The sequence below is a fragment of the Geotrypetes seraphini genome, chromosome 15, assembly GCF_902459505.1.
Source record: "Geotrypetes seraphini chromosome 15, aGeoSer1.1, whole genome shotgun sequence".
NCBI classification, from domain to species: Eukaryota; Metazoa; Chordata; class Amphibia; order Gymnophiona; family Dermophiidae; genus Geotrypetes; species Geotrypetes seraphini.
In genome coordinates, this window is record NC_047098.1 from 25,052,867 (window position 1) to 25,075,006 (window position 22,140).

The following is a 22,140-nucleotide window of genomic DNA, read 5'->3' on the forward strand; positions in this document are numbered from 1 at the left end:
TTAAATGTTATATGATGATATTATTTGAGAAACTTGCCGAGTATTGTTGAGAGAGGGGGGTCTTTTGTGTTTTGTTCTATTTTGAAAGATTGATGTAGGGCAGAAAGTGAACGAGAGAAAAACAGCAAATGGATAAGAAGGCCCTGGAAACACAGTTAAGAGCACAGACAAAAAGGAAGTTCAATCAGAGATTGGGTAAAGATGATTGAAATGTGTCAGTTTTGAGAATTTATATCTTCTATCTATATTTTGCACTGTTCAGGAAGACCTTAATTTATTTCTATTTCTCTGTTGTTATACTGCATGTAGAGTCTGGCATCTTAGGGTTTCGAATGTGAATATTGTACTTTTAGTTTGTGGTCCCGTATTTGCATAGAGTTTATCTGTGTTCTGCATGTGTGACCAAGGCCAGGTGTTCTGGTAGGAATGAATGTTGAGACACATACAGTGTAGTTTAATTTTGTACAAAGTCTCTGTCTAACGTTTGATGTACACTGCCTAGACGGTTTGATAGGCGGTATGTCAAAACAAAAATAAACTTGAATTGTTAATAAGATTATATTGTGTGTGTATATATGAAAAATGAATGGAAAAAACAACATTACAATTATTATTATTATGGGGGTGGGGCAGGGCTTTTGAGCACCTCAAACATTTTGAAAAGTTGGCTCCCATGACTACTGTACAGGCAGACCTTAGAAGTACACATGTATATACATTCCCACATGTACCATCTCCACATGTAGGACGTGACTTTGCCCAGAAAACACTATGAAATTGCATTCAAAGCGGTTTAAAGGTGAAATCGGGTCTTTTCCAGATAAGCCCCGCCACTAATGCAAAAAGTGCACGGGCGAAAACTTAAGCCCCGCCACCACTAATGCAAAAAGTGCACGGGCGAAAACTTAAGCCCCGCCACCACTAATGCAAAAAGTGCACGGGCGAAAACTTAAGCCACGCCACCTTATAAATTATTAAACTATTGAAGCCCTCCAAGGAAATTATTCACATGATTTGAATAATGACTCGGGGGATGGTTCAAGGGGGGGCTCCGCCCCCCCTTGTATATCACTTTCCCCAAGTATTCACTTAGCATGGTGTTAGCTAAAACTGTGGTGGGGGTTAACTTTTTGGCAGGGCTTATCTGGAAAAGATCTGAAAAAATCCCTTTTCAAAATCCCACAGTAAAATAAAACGACAAGGCACAGAGAGGTCTTTCTTGCACCACAAAGTCAAAGGCAGTAAGAGAGGGAGTATGTATACAGTGTCTTTCAAACGTTTTTGTGGGTTTTTTTTTTTTTAAGCTCCGGCACACTAAAAGGAGCAGATGTTTTTCTTGGCACATTATAACTCAAAAGATAAAATTGCAAAAAACAAAAAAAAATTAATTTAAAGTTCTTTAAACGGTGCATAGGTAATTGTAATAACGGTTGTATCCTTAACGCGCACAGACGTTCATAACGTTGACGGACTCTTGCGTACGCGACGCACATGTCTATGGAAGCGCGGCTAAACGAGTGTCATTGCAGGAGTCTAGCAGACGCTTCGCACGCTCCTAAATGCGCTTTACCGGACACACGCAACATCTATGGGGGGGTGGAGGAGACTCTCTCATTATGAATGTGACCAATTCTCCGTCTTCCCGCCCCCGCGTCCCACCTTCCCCGAACTTGTCTTTGAAATCGTCGGCGTCTAGCTCCGCCCCCCCCTCCCGACGCAACTTCCTCTTTCTAACAGGGCGGGGCGCGGCCGAGGGAGAGAATTGGGCTGTGAGAGGGCGGGGCGTCGAGAAGGAAATCGGCGGGGCCGATGGTGAGGATCTCGGGCGTGAGTTTGAAAGGTAGGATGGGGGAAGGCGGAGTTGGTAGATCACGGGGTGGGGGTGACTCAGGATCTCCGGGTATGTCCTTTGGCGTTAGTCATGTGAATTTAATGACAGCTCTCTGGTCTCGCTTTTTGAGATTTGGTGCCGCGTGGTTCCAAATTCAGGGTCGATCTGGTTCCCTGAGTCCTGATAGACCAGTGGGATTTGCTTTTCCTCCCCACCGGTAAATCTGCTTGTCAGTATTGCTGCTAAAGTGTCCTTCCTGTAATTTGAAAACTCATTGATATAATATATTATTTCGACTACATTTCTGTGATGAAAATACAGTTGATGTTTTAGAAGTTCATGTTCTCCCTCTGTCTGACATGTTTGGGAGGGATGGTGGGCTAGTTTTTGTTAGTACTCAAAATAATAATTTGGGGAGAACCTGTGGTCCAGCTGGAGATTTGGTGAGGACAAAAAAGAAGTACAGCAATGCCTTACCTAATAACCAAGTCAAGTGGGAGAAGGCCATAATCGGATATGTAAGCCCAGGTGTTTCTTTTTTGGCAGTTTCCTATTGCTTATTGACCTTTAGTTATTTGGTACTGGGCCAGTATTACCAAAGTAGGTTTGAAAATGGAAGCTTCCAACATAATTTATTTGTTCTGAAGTATCAAGAAGTGCAAGGAGCCCCTGCATGGCCTGGAGCTTATGGAGGCTATCCTGTGTAGCAGCCCCTGCTCCTTCACAGTGAGGAGCAAGACTAGTTACCTGAAGTGACACAGAACTAGCTCTGAGAAGGGCCAGGTGGCCTCAGCATTTTCTTTCAGCCTTCCTTTCCATGTGCCTCAGAGAGCCAGACTTGCTGATCCCAAAATGGCCATTGCTCAGTCTAAAGCCACAATCGAGGGACCTAACCAAGATGGCAAGAGAGAGCTCATTAGGCCCTACATTCCAAGGTCTTTGTCACTCTGCCTGACCTTATGTAGTAAAGCTATACTGGGAAAACAATCAACAGGATTTAAAATGATGTGATCAAGCCACAGCTTTTTCAGCCCTTTACCCTGTGCAAAGAATACTGTGGTGGTTTTTCATTCCAGCCAGCACTTGTTTATTAAAGCTGCCAAAAAGGATAGGCCTTAGAGATCATACAACCCTAGAGACTGATTGCAGTTACCCTCCTTGTCTTTGAGGAAGAATGCCCAGGTTCAGAAGACCCTAAGAAGAGATTCCTGTGTGCCAAAAGGGCTGATGATACCATGTCTAATCTGTTTAATCTGAACAGTCAAAATAGCAGAAATGCCCTGGGCTCTAGAGGAGTAGGAATCCCACACTGATGGGGCTGTTGAATAGCTTCACAAAGCTGGAACAGTAATGGGACCAGAAATGATAGCCAAATACTTTACCTCCTGGCCAGTCAAAACCAAGAAGATGAGTTTCTTTCCCTTTTGCAAAGTGTATAGTGTTAAGGTCATATATGCGATGGGGAGTCGAGACTTAGAACAAAAGGCAGGAGGTGGAGGAGAGAGACTGACTGTGGTCCTGGAGGTTTGCTTGGGCTGATTAGCACGAGGGTGTTGGTTATTGTGCATGTTATGAGAGGGGATGTCTGGAAAATGATAATCTGCTTCTGAATGATAATCTAAAATAATTTCTCATAATATCAGAAAAATTAGGTTGCTTAGTTGGTATAATTAATTTGAACTATTATAATGAGGTCTTGGCCTACTACCAGTATAGCTAGCAGTAATGCTTTTTCTAGGAGCAGCACTGGCCTTAGCATGATGCCACCTAGTTTGAGTGCTAGTTCTCATCTACCTGTCACAGTCTAGATACATGCCGACATTTACCTAGCATAGAAGATGCTAAATGCTAGCTTTCAACTAGTGCAATCAGCAGAAATGAGCACTGGACTTCATCTAGCACAGACAACAGAGATGATTTCCAGTTATGTTTTTGTTTATTGCAAATGCTTGTTCGTACCCTGCCTTGATCCATGGCAATTTGGTGGATTATAAAATACCTGGTGAAGCTATTGGTGATCCTTGGGACACACCTAGCCAGTCAGCATTTCAGGACATTTGTAATGAATATTCATGAGAAATTTTCATGCACTACATTTGCTGCATGTGACTGATTTGCGTTCATATTCAACGGCAGCAGAATATACAAAACTTCAAAAAAAAAACCTGTTGAAATGGCATATTTTCTGCCAGATGAAAAGGAGAATAAGATAATGTGCTGGTCTCCTATGTATTTTAGGGTTTGTACCTTTTGGTTTTGCATTATGGAAGTATGCATTGTTGATGGTATATGTAATGTTTGATGCAGTGTTATAGTTCCGTATGTAAGTTTGTAACCCGGCCTGGGCAAGGGTGGGATGTAAGTGAATAAACAAACACGTTCATTGTGGGTATCCCAAAAATCTGACTGGCTGGGTGTCCTGAGGACTGGGTTGAGAACCTGTGCCTTGCTTAGCCTAATGTAACCTGGGATTGAAGGATTCTGGCTTAAAGTCAGAGTAAAGGGCTCTCTGCTAGTGCAGAAGCAGTAATGTGTACTAGTGTCGCCCCTCCCCAATAAAAATCCATTCATTTAGGTATTCATATATACTGCTGAATTGGGTTTTTTTTCTAAAGGGAGCCTTCTGCATTCTTCTCATTCAGTGAGGTCTTAACTGAGACTAAACTTAACCGATACTAAAACTCAGGTGAGCTGCTTAAAAGCACTTCCAGCTCGCCTAAAAAAAAGCAAGGGCTTTTTTTGTTATTGTTGATTCATAGTGCCTAACTCGGTATGGGAGCAGGTTTTATGTTGAGCCAGGTTCCCTCCTACTGTATATACAAGTTTCAAGTGACTACATCAAGCACATGGATGCAAGGGTGGAACTGCTGTGGAAGGGCAAGTCTAGGAGGCCTACATTATTGGTTAAGGTATCCTGTATGAGCAGGTTTCCTGTAGGACAGGGGTGTCCAATGTCGGTCCTCAAGGGCCGCAGTCCAGTCGGATTTTCAGGATTTCCCCAATGAATATACATGAGGTCTATTTGCATGCACTGCTTTCATTGTATGCTAATAGATCTCATGCATATTCATTGGGGAAATCCTGAAAACCCGACTGGATTGCGGCCCTCGAGGACCGACATTGGACACCCCTGCTGTAGGAAGGTGGAAAATCAGGGTCATTGCTAGGTAAGACTATTCCAGATCTGGAATCTGTGCCAGTATCTGTCTTGTGCTAGGGAGCCACTAAGGCCCTTCTTGACAGCAGCAAAGAAGCTTCAGCAAACAGAAAACCCGAAGCCTCCTCACATATATGAGGGCTTCCTGTTACTGCATTTTCTTTGCTAGCAACTCTACTAGGGAAAACCACCCTGAGCTATTTTGTCAGAGAGGCTTCCACACTACAGGAAAGAACACAGGCTTCATCTGACTCTGGTTCTTGTTCTTCATGGTGTGCTCTGTACTGTCCAAACCTGCCTAGTGTTTGATATACCCCAGTTGTCCACCAGCCCTTCCAAGAAAAGGCTTCTGGGGGGTTTTGGGGCCTGCAACAACACTATTTGTATACTTTCTCAACCCCTCCCCCCCAAAAAAAAATCTGATAATTAGCATTTAAAGTCTCCCTTTAACATATGCTACTTTATTTTTCCTTCTGATTTTAAGGAAAATAGAGAAGGACGAGCTCGACAAAGACTCTATAATTACATGATAGCAATGGCTTGTCAAACTATTACAAAATATTGGAAGCAACCTACATATTTGAACATCTGCTTCTGGTGGAATTCACTATGGTCCCCTTTTACTAAGCCATGGTAGAGGTTTGTACCATGGGCCAAGGCGCTAAATGCTCCGAAGGTTAGGAATTCTATGAGTTGAAGCATTTAGCGCTCCGGGCCACAGTAGAAACCTCTACAGCGGCTGAAGACTTTGTAGTTATAACACCATGTTAAACTTTTAGTGTTACTCTTTGTAATTGTATAATTTTGTGAGGGGGATTTAAACTACAAAAATTTTGGGGGACATTATAGTTCATGATGCAAGGAAAGGGTGTTGATGTGCTCCTGCATTTCCTGTTTTGTCTGATACCAGCACATAGGAGGTTTGTGGGAAGTGAAACTCTTGTACGTAAGCGTCGCACGTTCCTCCCCCCCTCCCCCTTGTTTTCATTTTACTAGTGACTAGTGTGCATAAAGTTTGCATCAATTCGCTTTGGGCATGGTGGGGGGCTGGTTTTCAGTGTTTTTCATGTGCTATGGCATTTGTGCTCTTGCCTGTAGCACCAGAGTTTTGAGTATCAGGCGCTGTTTAAATAGATCACAACTAAGAGATTCCTTCACTCTCCAGCTTATTATATTGACTCTCCTAAAGCCTTGGCTGATTCTGTATTATTTTATCAGAAGCAAGATAGAGAAGAATGGGGAATCTGTAGAGGTCCTCTGGGGTATCAGTGCTACACTCCAAAGGCAAATACTGATAACATTATCTTGGAATACCTTTTCTTCAGCTTTCCAGACCTTATTCTTCAGTCCTGCTCTGTTGCCTCCACTAGCCTAGCCCTAAGACACGGATGGACAACCAGAGTCCTTGTGGGCCACATCCCAGGCATGTTTTCAAGATTTCCACAGTGAATATGCATGAGATCTCTAGGTTTTGGTCCCAATTATTTTTTTTTTCTATTTTAAAATGGGGTTTTTTCCCCGTCCCGAATATTAGACCTACATCTTTCATTTTTTTAATGATAAAAAGTCCATATTTCTAAGTTTGTTTTATTAATATTTGATATACGGTTTAAGCATATTACAGATCTAATCAGTTACAATAAAATACAGGTACTTAAGACTTCCCTATCTGTCCCGAAGGCTCACAATCTAGCTAAAGTACCTGAGTAAACAATTATTAAGATAAAGAAAAAAAAAGATATAACAAAATTCCAAGAATGGTGAGGAGGGGGGGGAAGAAACCATATTAGAGCACAATAAAAGATAATTAGAATGGGAAGCGGAATGTAAGGAAAAATAAAAATGATGCAAAATAAAAGTTTTTTAAAACTTTTCACGTTTGTGCTGTATATTCATGCAAGGGCCCTGCGTGTATGGTCTAATGCAGGGGTGTCAAAGTCCCTCCTCGAGGGCCGGAATCCAGTTGGGTTTTCAGGATTTCCCCAATGAATATGCATTGAAAGCAGTGCATGCAAATAGATCTCATGCAGATTCATTGGGGAAATCCTGAAAACCCGACTGGATTCTGGCCCTCGAGGACCGACTTTGACACCTGTGGTCTAATGCCTGCCTGGGGCTCTGCTCTGCTCTTTAGCTGTCTATGCTGATATCTCACTGTAGGAAGAGCTTAAAATCCTTTACTTTTTTCAGGAGTGAAAAGTATATAGATAATATATTTCTTCCACTGACTGCTGCTTACCTGCCTTGGTTTCTGAGACCCAGGGCTTTGGCTTCCTGGTCTCTCAGGAGAGAGAGGAGAAGCATTGGCAAGAGATTTACAGTACATAACTTTTTTAATTAGTTCAAGGAAAGCACACATCAGGTTTTTACTTGGTTAACTAATATTTGAATTTCCCCAGTCAATCCTTCCCTCTCACCCAGTGTGGAATGGCCTCGTGGTACCTGACATAAGATTTCAACCTGTTCTCCGCTGTCGCACTATAGTCTTCAGAATTCTCTAATGCTGGTGTTTGATACATTATGGGTTTAGGCCTTGCCTAGAAATTTAGGAAAGACCAGCCAGGCTTGCATCAGTTTCCAGGTTAAAGCATGGCTCTTGGGAAACTGTTGGGCCTTTGCTGTGATTCTAGGGATGACTTCTCACTTCCATTGGGAACTCTTGCCTTTTCTTGAATTCTGGCCTGTCCTTGCCCTGGCTTTTTTTTCTGGGTAACCGTTCTGACACCTGTATCTGTGGCCCCTTGCAGTACTACAGCTCTAACCCCATGTTTAATGTTTCCTGCACAGTGGGCTACAGTCTGACCCCTTCTTCCTAGAAGTGAGACATGAAAGCGGCCTACAAAAGACCTATAAAGAAATTATTCAGATCCTGAATTGTACCCTTGGAGAAGTCCATATGACCACTTGTAGATGGGTTCTGAAGAGAGTAGATCATGATCCAGTTTCTTGTTTTTGCTGGAAGAGGCCTGTCGATGCATTGGGATTCCCTTGGAAAGGTTTGGTCATGGTTGTGTTGCTCTGGGCTCAGTGGTTTTCCTGAGCTGGCAAGAACACAAGCACAACTCTTTCAAATAGAGAAAGCCAACAAACTGTCAGGGCCTCCCCCACAGCCCAGAACAACCAGTCACACTGCACAGCGCTTGTGTGGCTGCAGCAGACCCTCTAACACTGGCCACAAAATGGCATAAACTTGAATTGTATATCAAGTCCCATCCCATTCTGTGCCATGGCCCAGCTGCTTCCATTAAGCCACAATGCACCATGAAAGACTGATGCCATAGTAGAGAAGTTAAAATCAGGCTACTTCAAAGGTCCCAGGAGAAGAGCAGGAGAAAAATACTGCAGTGGCCAATAATATTGCATACACATACAAAGACTTTGTGTCATAGTAATCACTGTCACCCATTGTAGCCCACGTAACAGGGATTTTAGCAACTCTGGCCCTGGCCCAGAATGCTTAAACACTACCAACACAAGCTTTTGGCATTACCAACATCACCAGGACACACCTGCTGTCTCTGGAATAGAGCACATCTGGCCCACAGGTTCTGTATGGGTTTTATTCATTGCTCATCAACTGCTCTCTGGGAGCCTTTCAAAGAACGTCCTCACACTGGGTTAAACTCGCTCAACCCCATTCCCAGGCCCTTCTGAAAGTAGGAGGACTGTGAATGGATCAATGCTTTCCAGGACGGATACTCTTGTGAAGACCTTTCTGTAGGCTGTTAGCCTCTGGGTGATTTCAAGTGTGACCTTTTTTTGTTTGTGCTCAATTAGATTCAACAGCTTTCAGCTAGTGGTGTAATTCTGCTCTGGGTTGAATCCATTGGGTGGAGGGGGGAGTTTAGTTTGACTGTTATAGATTGGGCATCAAATGGCTCTAAGGAGAGCAGTGCACAGAGGGATCGGCACTTGATAAAGTTTACAGAGCCGTGCATGTGAGATACTGGAGTATAAGGCAGTTAGGGTCTTGGGCTGCCTCAGGAAAGGGGGAACACAGGCTGAAAATTCCCCAAGGCATTGGGTATCCTTAGGCTGGCCCTAGGTCCGAGAGGTCTAGGACAATTCATCGGGGCCATTTCAGCAATGAGCCGTTGTCCTGCTATGAAATGGCCATGATGCCTCAATCTGCCAGCACCTCTCCCAGAAGGGGATGACTTATGATTCGGGACCTCTCAGGCAATGCCCTCCCTCTCGCCTCCCTGTATCCAGCCTGCCGGCACTTCTCCCTGCTCCTTAAAGGGGACACTTCATCACGGTCTCCTCCCTAGCCACAATCTGCCAGCACTTCTCCCTGCTCCTGTGTCGGTGGCAACAATGGAAGAGGGCAATTCAATGTGGCCGTTTTATCACAGTCATGATGAATTGTCCCTTTCTGAGGTCTGAGTGACCCATGTTGTGGTCTACAGAGACAGGCAGGCTTGTAAAGGTATTTGCAGATGGAGTGGAGGGAACAAGGTTCAATTCCTACTGCAGCTTCTTGTGACCCTGGGCAAGTCGCTTAACCCTTCATTGCCCCAGGTACGATATAACTTATCTGTATGATGTAAATGTAAACCACTTTGGATTGTAACCACAGAATGGCAGTGCATTAAACCTCTATCTCCTTTCCTTTTCATGTTTATTTTATTGAGTCAAATTTCTAGCCTGTCTTCCCAGAAGAGCCCAGAACAGTTTATATACACAGTAGAGGTTTAGCAAAAAGGTTACAACTTCACATACAGCAGATATACAGAACAACAAATTTAAGGAGGAAAAGCAAGAGTAAAAATTCCTATGTACATGTTTTGGGTACTGAGCATGGCATGGCAAATGATGGGCAACAAGGATGAAAATTCACATATAAGATGAATAGAACAGATTAAAGGGAAGGATAGCAACAGAGGGATGATTCTCATGGACTGCATGGAGGAATGAATACGAGCTGAGCCCAGTAGCATGGCAAACGATAGGCCCTATAAGTATAGCAGCTAGAAATATTTTTTGGAAATGATCAAATAACCCACCTTTGCTTGCTGTTTGTAAGACCTCTGGCATTTGGTTATAGAGAGGAGGCTATTGTGACATGTATGTTCTTGCCTGACCCATCCATTTGGAGATGATTGGCGCAGTTGTGTGCAGCTGCCCTCATGCCTTGGTCTCCTGTAAGCAGGCTTCATGTTGTACAAGGTTTGGGGCTAATGCTTTCTCTTTGTCTCCATTAGGCAACCCTGACTTGCCCACATCCTAAGGGTTTCTGAACAGCTGCAGGAGCCCTGCTTACCGTTGGAAGGACTGGATTGGCAACAGTTTTCCCCAGGAACTATATAAAGGACATTGCAGCAGAACATGGGTCAGAAAGTGCCAGGTGGAATTAAAACAGTGGACTTGAGGGATCCTGCATACAGGCCGTTTAAGGAGGTGTTACAGAAGCTGGATTACTGCAGGCCACCAAGGCTGGAACTGCTGTTGGACATGCCGCCTGCATCTCTGGAGGTCCAATTGCAGCACTCGTGGAACAACAATGACCGTTCACCCAACGTCTTTGTGAAGAATGACAACCAGCTTATCTTCCACAGGCATCCTGTAGCACAGAGCACAGATGCTATCCGTGGCAGGGTGGGCTTCACGCATGGTCTGCATGTCTGGGAAATCTCCTGGGTAATGCGCGAACGAGGTACCCATGCGGTTGTGGGTGTGGCCACGGCAGAGGCACCTTTGTATTCTCTGGGATACACAACCCTGATAGGAAATAATAGTGAGTCCTGGGGCTGGGACCTGGGGCGAAACAAACTGTACCACGACAAAAAGAACCAGCCCAGCAGAACGTACCCTGCATTCCTAGAGGTGGATGAAAGCTTTATTGTGCCAGATTCCTTCCTGGTGGTGCTGGACATGGATGAGGGAACACTGAGTTTCATTGTGGATGGTCAGTATATGGGTGTGGCTTTTCATGGACTCAAGGGGAAGAAACTATACCCAGTTGTGAGTGCCGTGTGGGGTCACTGTGAGATCCAAATGCGATATGTGAACGGACTTGACCGTAAGTAGCTGTTCTGGTGACTTGAGTGGTTGTGCTGTTCAGTACAAGCTGTTCAGATAGAATTTGGAAACTTGTTGCTTATTTCTTCATCTGCCAGAAACATTTTTCCCCAAAGTTGCTTTGCTTCTCATCCTATCCAGGAGGCACACCTAATCCACTGATTTTTCAGGATTTCTGTAATAAATATGTGCTGGGTCTCTAGTGTATGCAAACTTCTCATGCATGATCATTGGCAAGCCTGAAAACCTGACTGACCAGGAGCGGGGTTCAGAAATGGTGTCTGCATGGCAGTGATGGTACAAAAAAGATCAGCTGACCTGTCCAGTCTGCCCTCACCACAAGGCAGGGTATAACGCAGCTGTAGAAGCTTGAGCTCCTTACCGAAGTCCAGTTTTGGTGTTGTCCTTTAGGTTCCCCACCATCTGGGTAGATGTACAGTACTCCCCTGAAATTTGCGGGGGTTCCTGGATTTTGAAAAACTGCAAATGCGGTTTAGAAGCGGTTCGGAGGCAGGAGAGGGCAGCCGGGGCGCCGGTGGGTGCTGGAAATCGGGTGCGGGATCATTTTTAGTATTTTCCAACTGCCTCTTCCGGGAACTAAAGCCAGGCTACACCGATCAGGAGCTGCTTTGACACGCTATCTGGCGTGTCAAAGTGGCTCCTGACTGGTGTAGCCTGACTTTAATACCAGGAAGAGGCGGTCAGAAAATACCACGAAAGACTGAGTCTGCGATTCGCGGGGGTATACTGTATATCCAAATTCCATCTTGGCAACAAACAGCCTTTCAAGCCTTTGCTACCAAGCATAAGGTGGCCGTGATTAATGAATAACTTGACATGGAATTAGGCCCTGTTATAGGCATGAGGGAAGAAAACACGCAATCCTGCTGTATACCACTTGATGCCTCATGTGGTGTCCATTTCTCCCTTGTTCTGTGCTACCTGTACATCTTGTTGCATTGTTACTGTCCATAGAAAGTCAATGAGAAATGTGGCTATTCATTTGTTTTATCCCAAATGAGTGTTAGCTTTATAGACATTTAGTTTCTATTCTGTTGTAAAGAAGCAAAGGTTTTATCCCCACCCCCGCCACATACATACATACACTCCATTTGTTGCAGGGAAACAGAAAATACAAACCACAAGGCTCCTCCAATCTGTTTCCACTCCACTTCACCTCCAACTCTCATTTTCCATTCTCAGAACTACAAAGCCTCTGTGCTTAAGTTTGTTTGTCTCTGCACAGGATGGGAGAGTTCTTCATGTAACAACACTAACCCAATACACGAGATGGCATGAAAAGCCAACAAATAGATATAATTGAAATCTGGAACTGATAAGTCTCAGACTTAAATCCTTGTTATTTCATCAGTTTCTGAGATCCTTTTTCCTCTCATTTTAAATTGACACCTATTACCTGTTAGAAAGCAATTGTTTGGTTTGCGGGTTCTTCGTGTACCCACCACCCTTTTTTTTGTGAAGAAAGGTCATGGCTTTCTCCCTGAATCAGCCTCATACCTTGTTCAAAAATAGTAACTTCTAACCCGTGCTCCATGAGGTCATTACAGGGGACCTGCAAGATACAAGTCTGAGATTGCAAGCAATGTGCCTCAAGAGAGACACATTGTCGTTCTAATTTACTTTGGCAACACTGATGAAGTTGGCCAATAAAGTTAACTGAATCAGTTGGGTTTGGAGGAGAGTCTAAGGAAGGGAGGGGCAGGGGGTAGCAAGAAAAGAGTGGTAGGACTGCGATAGGGACAAACAAGGGAAGAGAGATTGGTGAGGCTGGAGAAGGAATGCATTTGCTTTTGTTCAAAATGTGTTATGCAACGGATAAATCCCAGGTCAGAAGTAAGGTGCTTGAACAGACCTGTTTGGGGAGGGAAAGGTCTCAATATTGGCGGAGGGTCCTGGGAGCTAGGGTGCAGTGTATTTGGAGAGGAGGGAGGAGGCTTGGTAAGTTTAGGTGTGCCGTAGGGGAAAACTGTTAATGGTATGGACTTTTATGCACACATTTCTTGGTTGTAGCTAGTGGCATTGGGTTTCTGTTCGTAGTGTGGTCTTTTCTCTTTTCTGTGTGCTAAAGCTGTTTTTTCATTTCTTACAGCGGAACCGCTACCCCTCATGGATCTGTGCCGGCGGTCTGTGAGACAGGCATTGGGCAAAGAGAGACTGAATGACATTTGTGCACTTCCTCTGCCAATGTCCCTCAAGAGCTATCTTCTGTATCAGTTATAATTCACAGGAACCAGGCTGAACTGTTGGCCATCCATTGGGCACCATCTTTAATCTCCAGGCTAATGGCACATGTCGTGCAGCTGGATAAAACTGGACCTTCTGCTCACTTTTGTGTACCTGCATTTTGCAGTTCACATGACGGTTGCCAGAGGCTGAGGAAGTTGACTTTCAGTCTTATCCAAGTGACTGTTCGTAGATACCTGCTCTATCTGCCTTTTATCCTAGGGGTTGATTTTTAAAACTCCCTTCCAGAACTAGATTTAATGTTGCCTGTTTCATTGGTGCTGGGATACCATTGCTCTTGACTGATCCAAGACCATTTTCTTTGTGACAAGGGCCCATAAGAAGCCTTTCACCACTCCCCAGGTTTCCTCTTGAAAGATAATTATTTGTCGCTGCAGAGATTTCTGGATTTTGGGAAAGGATGATAGTTTCAGCCCAGCTGTGAATTTAGAATTGCTGAATCCCTTTGTATCTCTAGGTAATGGCACAATTTTGAAGAGTTGGTTGAGTAGATGAGTAACAGATGATGAAACTGGCTGGAACAACTGTGAGGTGGGGGAGGGAAGCTGGATACAGAATTCCTATAACAAAGCCTATTCTAAGAAAGGGTTATCTGAATAAATAAGGGGGGGGGGGAAATAAAGGGTGAGAGCACTTCAGCCTAAAGCTCTTCAAAGACAATAATCATGTATGAACGTGTTTTATCCATCTATGTGTGCTGCTTGTACCACTTCTGTATGCTAGTTGGAGGGAGGGGGTGTAAATCCTGGTCTATTTGGACACCTTTTTAATTCCTTGATGTGGATGAGATGCACCTGACAGCATCGGGTCCACTAAGTGTTTGTGTAATTTGGTGTTGAAATGTCATAGGACAGTATACATTATATGCATCAGATTTAGGAGCTGGATTTCTTAGCAGAATAAGGGCAGATTACCTAGCTCAGGGTTGGGAGTGAGCTGTGCCAGAGCTCTTGTCCTTCACAGCAACCTGTTCGCAAGGTCTAGCCACACATTTTTTGGGCTCTTACTCTTGGGAGCAAGCAGTGCTTTATAATCTGTTAAGCACAGTGGATGGATGGATCTGGGGTAATGAGTGATCATCTTTTCATGTGCAAATGTGCAGACCTGTAATTTGTTTATAGGCAGCTGTGTGGGGTACTTGTTTGATTTTAAATGTCTAGGTTTTTTCAGAGCCCCATGTGGGCAACCAGGGTCCTCGAGAGCCACAACCCAGTCAGATTTTCAAGATTCCCACAATGAATATGAACAAGTGATTTGCATGCATGACTTCCATTATATGCAAATAGAAATCTCATGCAAATTCATTGTGAGAATCTTGAAAATGACCAGGTTGTGACCCTTGAGTACTGTAGTTGCCCATCCCTGCTCATAATCTGAGAGTTATGCCGGGTTTCACTTTAGCTGAGACGCTTTGAGAATGGTACAGGACATTTTAGAATTTTACACAGTATATTTTAACTTGTTACCTTGAAACTGCATATAGAGTCTTCCACCTATCTGAGGAAGAGAGCATATCTTAAATTGCTAGTAACATCTAGCCACTCTCTCTTCCTTAATTTCCCCTCTTCCACCTGTTACTTGAATGTCCTTTTTAAAATGTCCTTTTGTGTTAATGCTCGTACTTCTTGACAAATAAAGTTTATTCTATCTTGCATGGTGTGCAGAATATTTTTCTTGTGTTTGACCACTCTGATGCCTGGGAACAGAGCCTCTTTTGGTAGGGGGAGGTCTGGGTAGAGTCCAGAAGGGAAGATAGTTACTGGATACAGGAATGGACAGAATACTTATAAACATGTGCTTTACTATTTGGTACAATGCCCATCAATCCCAGTCTGTTTGAATTCCCTTCACCACTTCCCAAAGATCTCCTCTGCTTGTCCCATGCTATCTTGAATTGTCTTTTGTTTGGTGTCTTTTACATTAAAAAAACATGGAGTGTTGGGATTACTGCAGTTTCTATTACAGACACTAGTAGTGGAGGGTGGCAAGTACAGTGCCTTTAAAACTGGGGAGGGGAAGTGCAAGACTTGGGCACCGAGGATGAATAGGGATATTGATTTATATCCTTTCACATCCAGTTGCAGCAAAGGTTGCCAGATGCCAGTTGGATTCTATAATGAAGAGTACAGCATGCTCTGCTCTGGTAGGGTTTTTTTTCCTGCTTTTTCTTATTGACAGCAGGAAAGTCAGAGTAGAATCTGACAAATGGTTTCTCAACCTTCAGTGACTTTAACAAGAATTATTTTTAAAAAAAGTTCCCAACTACTGCTGCCCCGAGGCTTTCTGTAGTTTTGCCACAGTGGCAATTAAGATTATGTGGAACAGGGCGTAATGGGTTTAGGGTGGGAGGGGGATTTTTGTTTTTAATGTTTTTTTCTCCCTTTTGGGTTATAAGATGACATAGTTGATAGACCAGTGGTGCATTTTTTATTTTTTTTAAGTATTAGCTATCTTCTTCATCTTTATTTTATGGGTTGTTTGGTGTTTACTTGGCAGTAAGAATCGCATATTAGGGGTTGGTTCCATTTTGTTACACCAAGGTTTCCTGAGGGTATTCTCTGTATTATGATTTTTTTTTTCTTATTTTATTTGAAATATTTATTGATTGTGTCTTCTTGTTCTAAAATGTTAATAAAAACTTATTTGGAAAAAAAAAATTATTATGTAGAACAAACAGGGAGTGGAGACCTTGTTTGAAGGACATATCTAGCCTTTCCATTTGTTTGCCATATGAACCTTCGGTTACACAAATTTATAGCTCCTACCACCTCGCCTCCCACGCACCCACTATTTTTAATAGATCCTTTCTGTTTAGCCCAGTACCTTACTTCCACCCACTAACCAGCTCTTCCTTCAGGTATGTTCCCATTTTACTAAATGATATAGAGCAGTGGTTCCCAACCTTGTCCTGGTGGACCCCCAGGCCAGTCGGGTTTTCAGGATAGCCCTAATGAATATGCATGGAGCAGATTTACATGCCTGTCACCTCCATTGTATGCAGATCTCTCTCATTCATATTCATTAGGGCTATCCTCAAAACCTGACTGGCCTGGGGGTCCTCCAGGACAGGGTTGGGAACCACTGATATAGAGTCTGCTGATGTACAGCATGCTGCAAACGCAGGCCTGAACCTTTTGGGTCTTGGTTATGGTCCCAGATGATGTTTTGAGATCATCTGGCCTTGCTATATCACTAAAACTTGCAGTTCTGAGCATTCACTCTAGGGATGGTCAAAGGCAGTGACTTGCATGCACCAACTCTTGCTGCCATTAATCATTTTTATAGTGCTAAGTTTACATAACAGTGTACAAACTTATGAAAAACTGTTCCTTCTCTCAGAACCAGTCAAAACAAGAATTAGAAGGGAAGGGTTCTTGCAGAGATTGCCCTGGCTACTGGAATTATAGCTTTACTTTCACATCATGCTTTGTCCAGCTGTAATAAAGATTTTTTGAAAACCAGAAGTGAAAGAAAGTGTCCTTTTTATAGAAACATAGGCCAAATGGCCCATTCATTGTGCCCATCTGCTATCTACTCATCTCCATGGGAACTCCCACAGGCCTGCCCCATGCTTTCATGAATTCTTAGTAAACTGAAGACAAAGAAAGATACTGCAGACAGATTGTTGAGTATAAATGAACCACTTTATATAAAATATGGGACCCAACATGGTCCGTGTTTCGAACAAACAGTCTTCCTCAGGGGTCCCAAAAAGTGGTGGTAATAAAGGACGCACAATATGTTGTGTACATAGGCGATAATGATAACCTGCAAAACAATTGAAGCAGTGTTGGGTTCCATATTTTATATAAAGTGGTTCATTTTATATGCAACAATCTGTCTGCAGTATCTTTCTTTGTCTTCAATTCACTGTATTTTTAGTGTAGAGTGGTTGGATTTTCTTTTTGTCCTTTCTTCATGAATTCATAAAATTACATTTTTGCATTCTTCCTTATAGCACATTACAGGTCTTTCTAAGTCCCTCTCACTAAGGGAGGCAGTGGGTGGATGTCTACCAAGTTCATGAGGATCAGTAATGAGTTGGACTAGAGCAGGGGTCTCAAAGTCCCTCTTTGAGGGCTTCAATCCAGTTGGGTTTTCAGGATTTCCCCAATGAATATGCATAAGATCTATGTGCATGCACTGCTTCAATGCATATTCATTGGGGAAATCCTGAAAACCCAACTGGATTGCGGCCCTCAAAGAGGGACTTTGAGAACCCTGGACTAGAGGCACTCTGGTTTCCCATCAGCTACAGTGTGTGTCAGTATGCTGGGGGTATGAGCACCAGTTTATTGAGCTGTGATAAGGAGGGTATGTTTTTTTTTTGGGGGGGAAGTATGTCCTGCTTTCCTTAGGGAATGCAATGGCAAAAAAATCAGAACTATAAGTCCCTGCATGCAGTGGTGTAAACCGAGGACTGGGTCAACTTTATTGGAGCCAGTGGTGAATCTCCATAGCCAGAACTGTATGAGTACTGCTTCCTGACAGTAGCATTTTAGTCACCTGTAGTGATAGCTACACAGCTGGGTTCACTCACAAATCATTTTTCTGTCTTATTTTCTTGACTTGTGCTCTAAGCACACACACATTGCAGTGTCAAGGTATGACACAGTGAAAAGAAAACAGGAAGCCTGCTCAATGGCAAGGGTATTTTTGATTTTCTTTGGAACCCCCTTGGAACAATCAGAGCTACATCTATGCATGCCATAGGACAAAACCAGAAGGTGCCTGGATCTGGTGTAATACTCTTATTTGCAGGGTTGTTGTGGTTGAGTCCTGGGAGATAATAGAGTTAGGGTATGGCAGGTTTGCTAAACACATGCTGAATGAGTTTTGTTCTGCGATGACACAAGAATTTAATATTTTTAAATGGTGTATGGGGAAATATCCTAGTTCTGCTCTGTTGAAGTTTTGGTGGGTGAACATTCATGAGTGCAATACTGAATGCCACAAAAATAAATGCACTCTTAAGCCATGGTATTTTTGGAAAGCTCTCAGCCTCTCAGATTTACTGTTAATGCTCTTAACATTTGTATGGCTGCCAAAGAGAGCTTCCTACCAGAGCTACAGTGAAAGATTTCCCAGCAATGTATTACGGTGAGCCTGAAAGGTCTTTATTTAAATGTATTTATTTCCAAAACGTATATACAGTATTGCACTATCTATAGTACTAGGTTGTTTATCACCAGCTGCAGCAGTAAAATCAGCCGTCAATAAAAAAAACAACAACCCTAACACAGCTTCATAAATGGGGGGCGGCAATCTCCAAATCCTTAGCTCCATCTGTTATCTCACCCTGTAAAAAGCCTTTTTTCATCTTAGTGAAAGGCTTGCTGAAACTCTCCACATAAAACATCATATTTATTTATTTACAATATTTATATGTCACATGATCAAGGCCTCTAATCATCCAATCAAACTTGTGTAAAAGAGGAAACACCCAATATAAATTTCTCCGGTGAGTGGTAAACATAAGAGGGGTGATACATTCTCAGGAATGCTTCCAAAGGAAGGAGTGTGTGTGTGGGGGGGGGGGGGGGGGAACAACCTCATGTAAAACTTTTAGAATTAAAGTCAAGATCAGTGGTTCCCAACCCTGTCCTGAAGGACCACCAGGCCAGTTGGGTTTTGGGGATAGCCCTAAATTAATATGCATGGAGCAGATTTGTATGCCTGTCACCTCCATTATATGCAAATCTCTCTCGGTATATTGTTACTAATAAATTTCCTGAGGCCAAGATGGCGTTTGGCTGGACGTGCTGAGATGCCGCTCTGAGGATTTTCCTTAAAACATTTTCAAACAATTCTCAAGTGGTTCTTTTACTTACCCGATGCCTAAACGGAGGGGCCGTAGCACCGCTGGTGCCTCGCGGCCCACGGCCACCCCCGCGGCTGGTGACATCGGGGAACTCATCAGGCGGATGCAGGGTATTTTTTCGGCGTCGGAGGGAGGCCCGCAGAGGAGTAGCGGCGTCAGTGAGGCCGTGGAGATTCCTCCGGGATTGGAGACATCGTTGAGCCCCGACGTTAGGGCGCCGCCCCCGCAACCTCAGCTAAGCAGCTCTCCAAGGGGTAAGGTAACCCCGGAGGTCGGGGTCTTGTCTTCCCCTGAGGCAAGTAGTCCATCACAGAGCCTGCTGACAGGAGCTCCTATGGATATGAGCTCCTTTGAAGAAGCTGAGGGGGAATCATCTGAGAGGCGAGTTAACCTTCAGGGACAGCGTAAAGTTATTCAACTGGACGGTGAGCACTATGACTTTTCTTTTCCTGTAATTTCTTTGGAAAAACCCTCAGAAGTAACTCTGGACTCACTATGGGATCTTATGGCCGGACTAGTGAAGACCATAAGTCCCAAACTTCAGTTAATTGAGGAGAAATTATCTCAACATTCTACTGAACTTAAAGAATTGAAAAAGGATATGACTGCCTCTAATTTCTCGGTTCAAAAGCTTGAACAGGACATTAAATCATCCAAACAATTACAGGAATCTTTAATGAAAGACAATATCAATCTTAGAAGAAAAATGGAGAACTTAGAAAATAACTCTAGATACAATAACTTAAGAATTATTAATTTTCCTAAGCTTCCATTGACACCTCCTAGAGAAATGTTTAAAAGATATTGTCTTGAAGTTTTGGGGGCCTCAGAAGATTCATTACCTCCTTTATCACGAGTCTATTATTTACCTAATAAGACTAAATTACCAAAAAAGCCGTCGGATCAAGGACTATTGGATGTATCAGAGTTATTGGAAAAATCAGATAAAGAGGTTGTAGAACCGAGCACTTTGATTATAACAGTAGCTCTCTCTATTGATAAAGTATGGTTGTTAAAACTGTTCTTTAAAAATAGACAGAAAGAATTTATGGGTTGTAAAGTCCAGGTATTTCCTGATTTATCACGAGAGACGCAAAGGCGTCGTCGTGAATTTCTTTTGTTGAAACCAGGTGTTATATCTTTGGGTGCTACTTTTTATTTGCGACACCCTTGTAAATGTATAGTCCATCACCGATCAGTTAAATATGTTTTCTTTGAGCCTAATCAGTTGACTTCTTTTTTAGCGCTCTCCCGATTGGAGGTAGAAAAATCATAAGCTCTATGACTATAGGTTAATCCCAGCAATCAGCCTTCCAGCTAACTTTATGAAAGAGTGTACATTAAGTTCAATTCTTCAATTTTGGCTTTATTTATAAGAATCTTGGATCCAATTTAGAGGACTTGAGCATTTTAGTTAATATATGATTTAATGTTATTGGAATGTTTCTTGCTTTATCTAGAATTGCTAATTTGCTTTCTGTACAAGGTATTCTTGATTATATGATTTGAAAATCAATAAATATATTTAAACATATGCAAATCTCTCTCATGCATATTCATTAGGGCTATCCCCAAAACCTGACTGGCCTTCTGGTCCTCCAGGACAGGGTTGGGAACCACTGGTCAAGATCTTAAGCTCTCGGTGCCCAATACAACCGGGACTAGTTCTGTATCTTTCTGCTGCATTTTCCTGCTTCCTCAGTTCTTTGAGGTATTTGCTTTCCTGCATGCACTGGGGTAAACACAGGACTGGATCACCCTGCTTGCTGAATATGGAGCCAGTTGACAAGCCTGTTTGTCATGTGTAACCAGGGCTGGATTTATACCAGGGATCTCAAAGTCCCTCCTTGAGGGCCACAATCCAGTCGGGTTTTCAGGATTTCCCCAATGAATATGCATTGAAAGCAGTGCTTGCAAATAGATCTCATGCATATTCATTGGGGAAATCCTGAAAACCCGACTGGATTGTGGTCCTCAGGAGGGACTTTGAGATTCCTGATTTATACGTATTGTGGCAACCTAAACTATAACATTTAAGAGACCCCCCTCCCAATCAAGTAGGAAGTAAGTTTTAGGTTTGATAACTTTCCATGCTGTAACCTAGTAAATGACAGCAGTTAAAGACCTCCATGGTCCATGCAGTCTGCCCAAAGAGTTTGCACAAGATGCTAAATTACATACAAGCATTTTGTATTCAATAGTATTACAATAATACTTATGAGGCCCTAGCTTCTGTGTAAATCCAGCTGTGTGTGCAACATTGAACATGGTCATACTCTTCCTAGCCTTGATTCAGAAGAGTGGAGGATATCCAGCAATGCCTTTAATGAGGCAATTACATACACCTTATTAGTCTGTAAAACCCAATCCCAGACACCAAAAGGCTGACAGCAAAAACTTCAGACTAATTTTTCGTCATACTGTGTCATACATATAGTTTTAGTGATTTTCACAGTAGCAATAATTACCTGTTCCATTTCAACATTTCCCCATTTCAGTTCAGCTTTGTTCAGTGAGGAGTCACTTCCAAATAGTTTAGGTGCTCACATTTGTCCCTTTGAAAACGAATGCTGAGCCCCTATATTTAGAACTCTAAAACCTGGAGAACTATAGAACAAAAAGGTAGATGCATAGTACTCTTGTTCCTCAGACTAAGCAAATGAAGCTAATGTAAGCTTCTAAGATATAAGAGAATGTTCAGCTGAAAACATAGGTTCCTAAATTTAGGGATCTAATTTAGGCCCTGAATATTTCTTGAAAATTGATCCTAAGACTTTCCAAAACCAATGTCCCTTGGAAGAACTTGTGTGCTGCTACAGTAATATTCCAGCAGAGGGCGCATAAGCAAAACTATCTCAGTCCAATAAACTGTATTATTAATGCTGGTTGTGAGCATGACTCTGGATTTGGAAAACTGTATTATCCTGCCATTTTTACACATGTTGCCATAGTTATACATAAAAAGGTAGATATTCAGCCCGGGGTGTTCAGCAGCTCTTAAGACATTTACAGCACTGAAAGGCATACTCGGCACTGTACATTCAA

General features: G+C 42.9%; 1 protein-coding gene across 3 annotated transcripts; it reads left to right on the forward strand.

The window, feature by feature from the left end:
* Positions 1 to 1,695: 1,695 nt before the first annotated feature.
* On the forward strand, positions 1,696 to 14,926 carry SPSB1 (splA/ryanodine receptor domain and SOCS box containing 1). Of its 3 annotated transcripts, none has more exons than XM_033922861.1 (3): positions 1,696 to 1,840; positions 10,193 to 11,010; positions 13,120 to 14,926. In XM_033922861.1, exons 2-3 carry the CDS (start codon positions 10,317 to 10,319, stop codon positions 13,248 to 13,250), a joined length of 825 nt encoding a protein of 274 aa, XP_033778752.1. In that variant the 5' UTR covers positions 1,696 to 1,840; positions 10,193 to 10,316; the 3' UTR covers positions 13,251 to 14,926. The 3 variants fall into 3 exon arrangements, with proteins under 3 accessions (XP_033778752.1, XP_033778755.1, XP_033778754.1); XM_033922864.1 differs by lacking the exon at positions 1,696 to 1,840 and adding an exon at positions 1,857 to 1,900; XM_033922863.1 differs by lacking the exon at positions 1,696 to 1,840 and adding an exon at positions 1,917 to 2,048.
* The last annotated feature ends 7,214 nt before the right edge of the window (positions 14,927 to 22,140 follow it).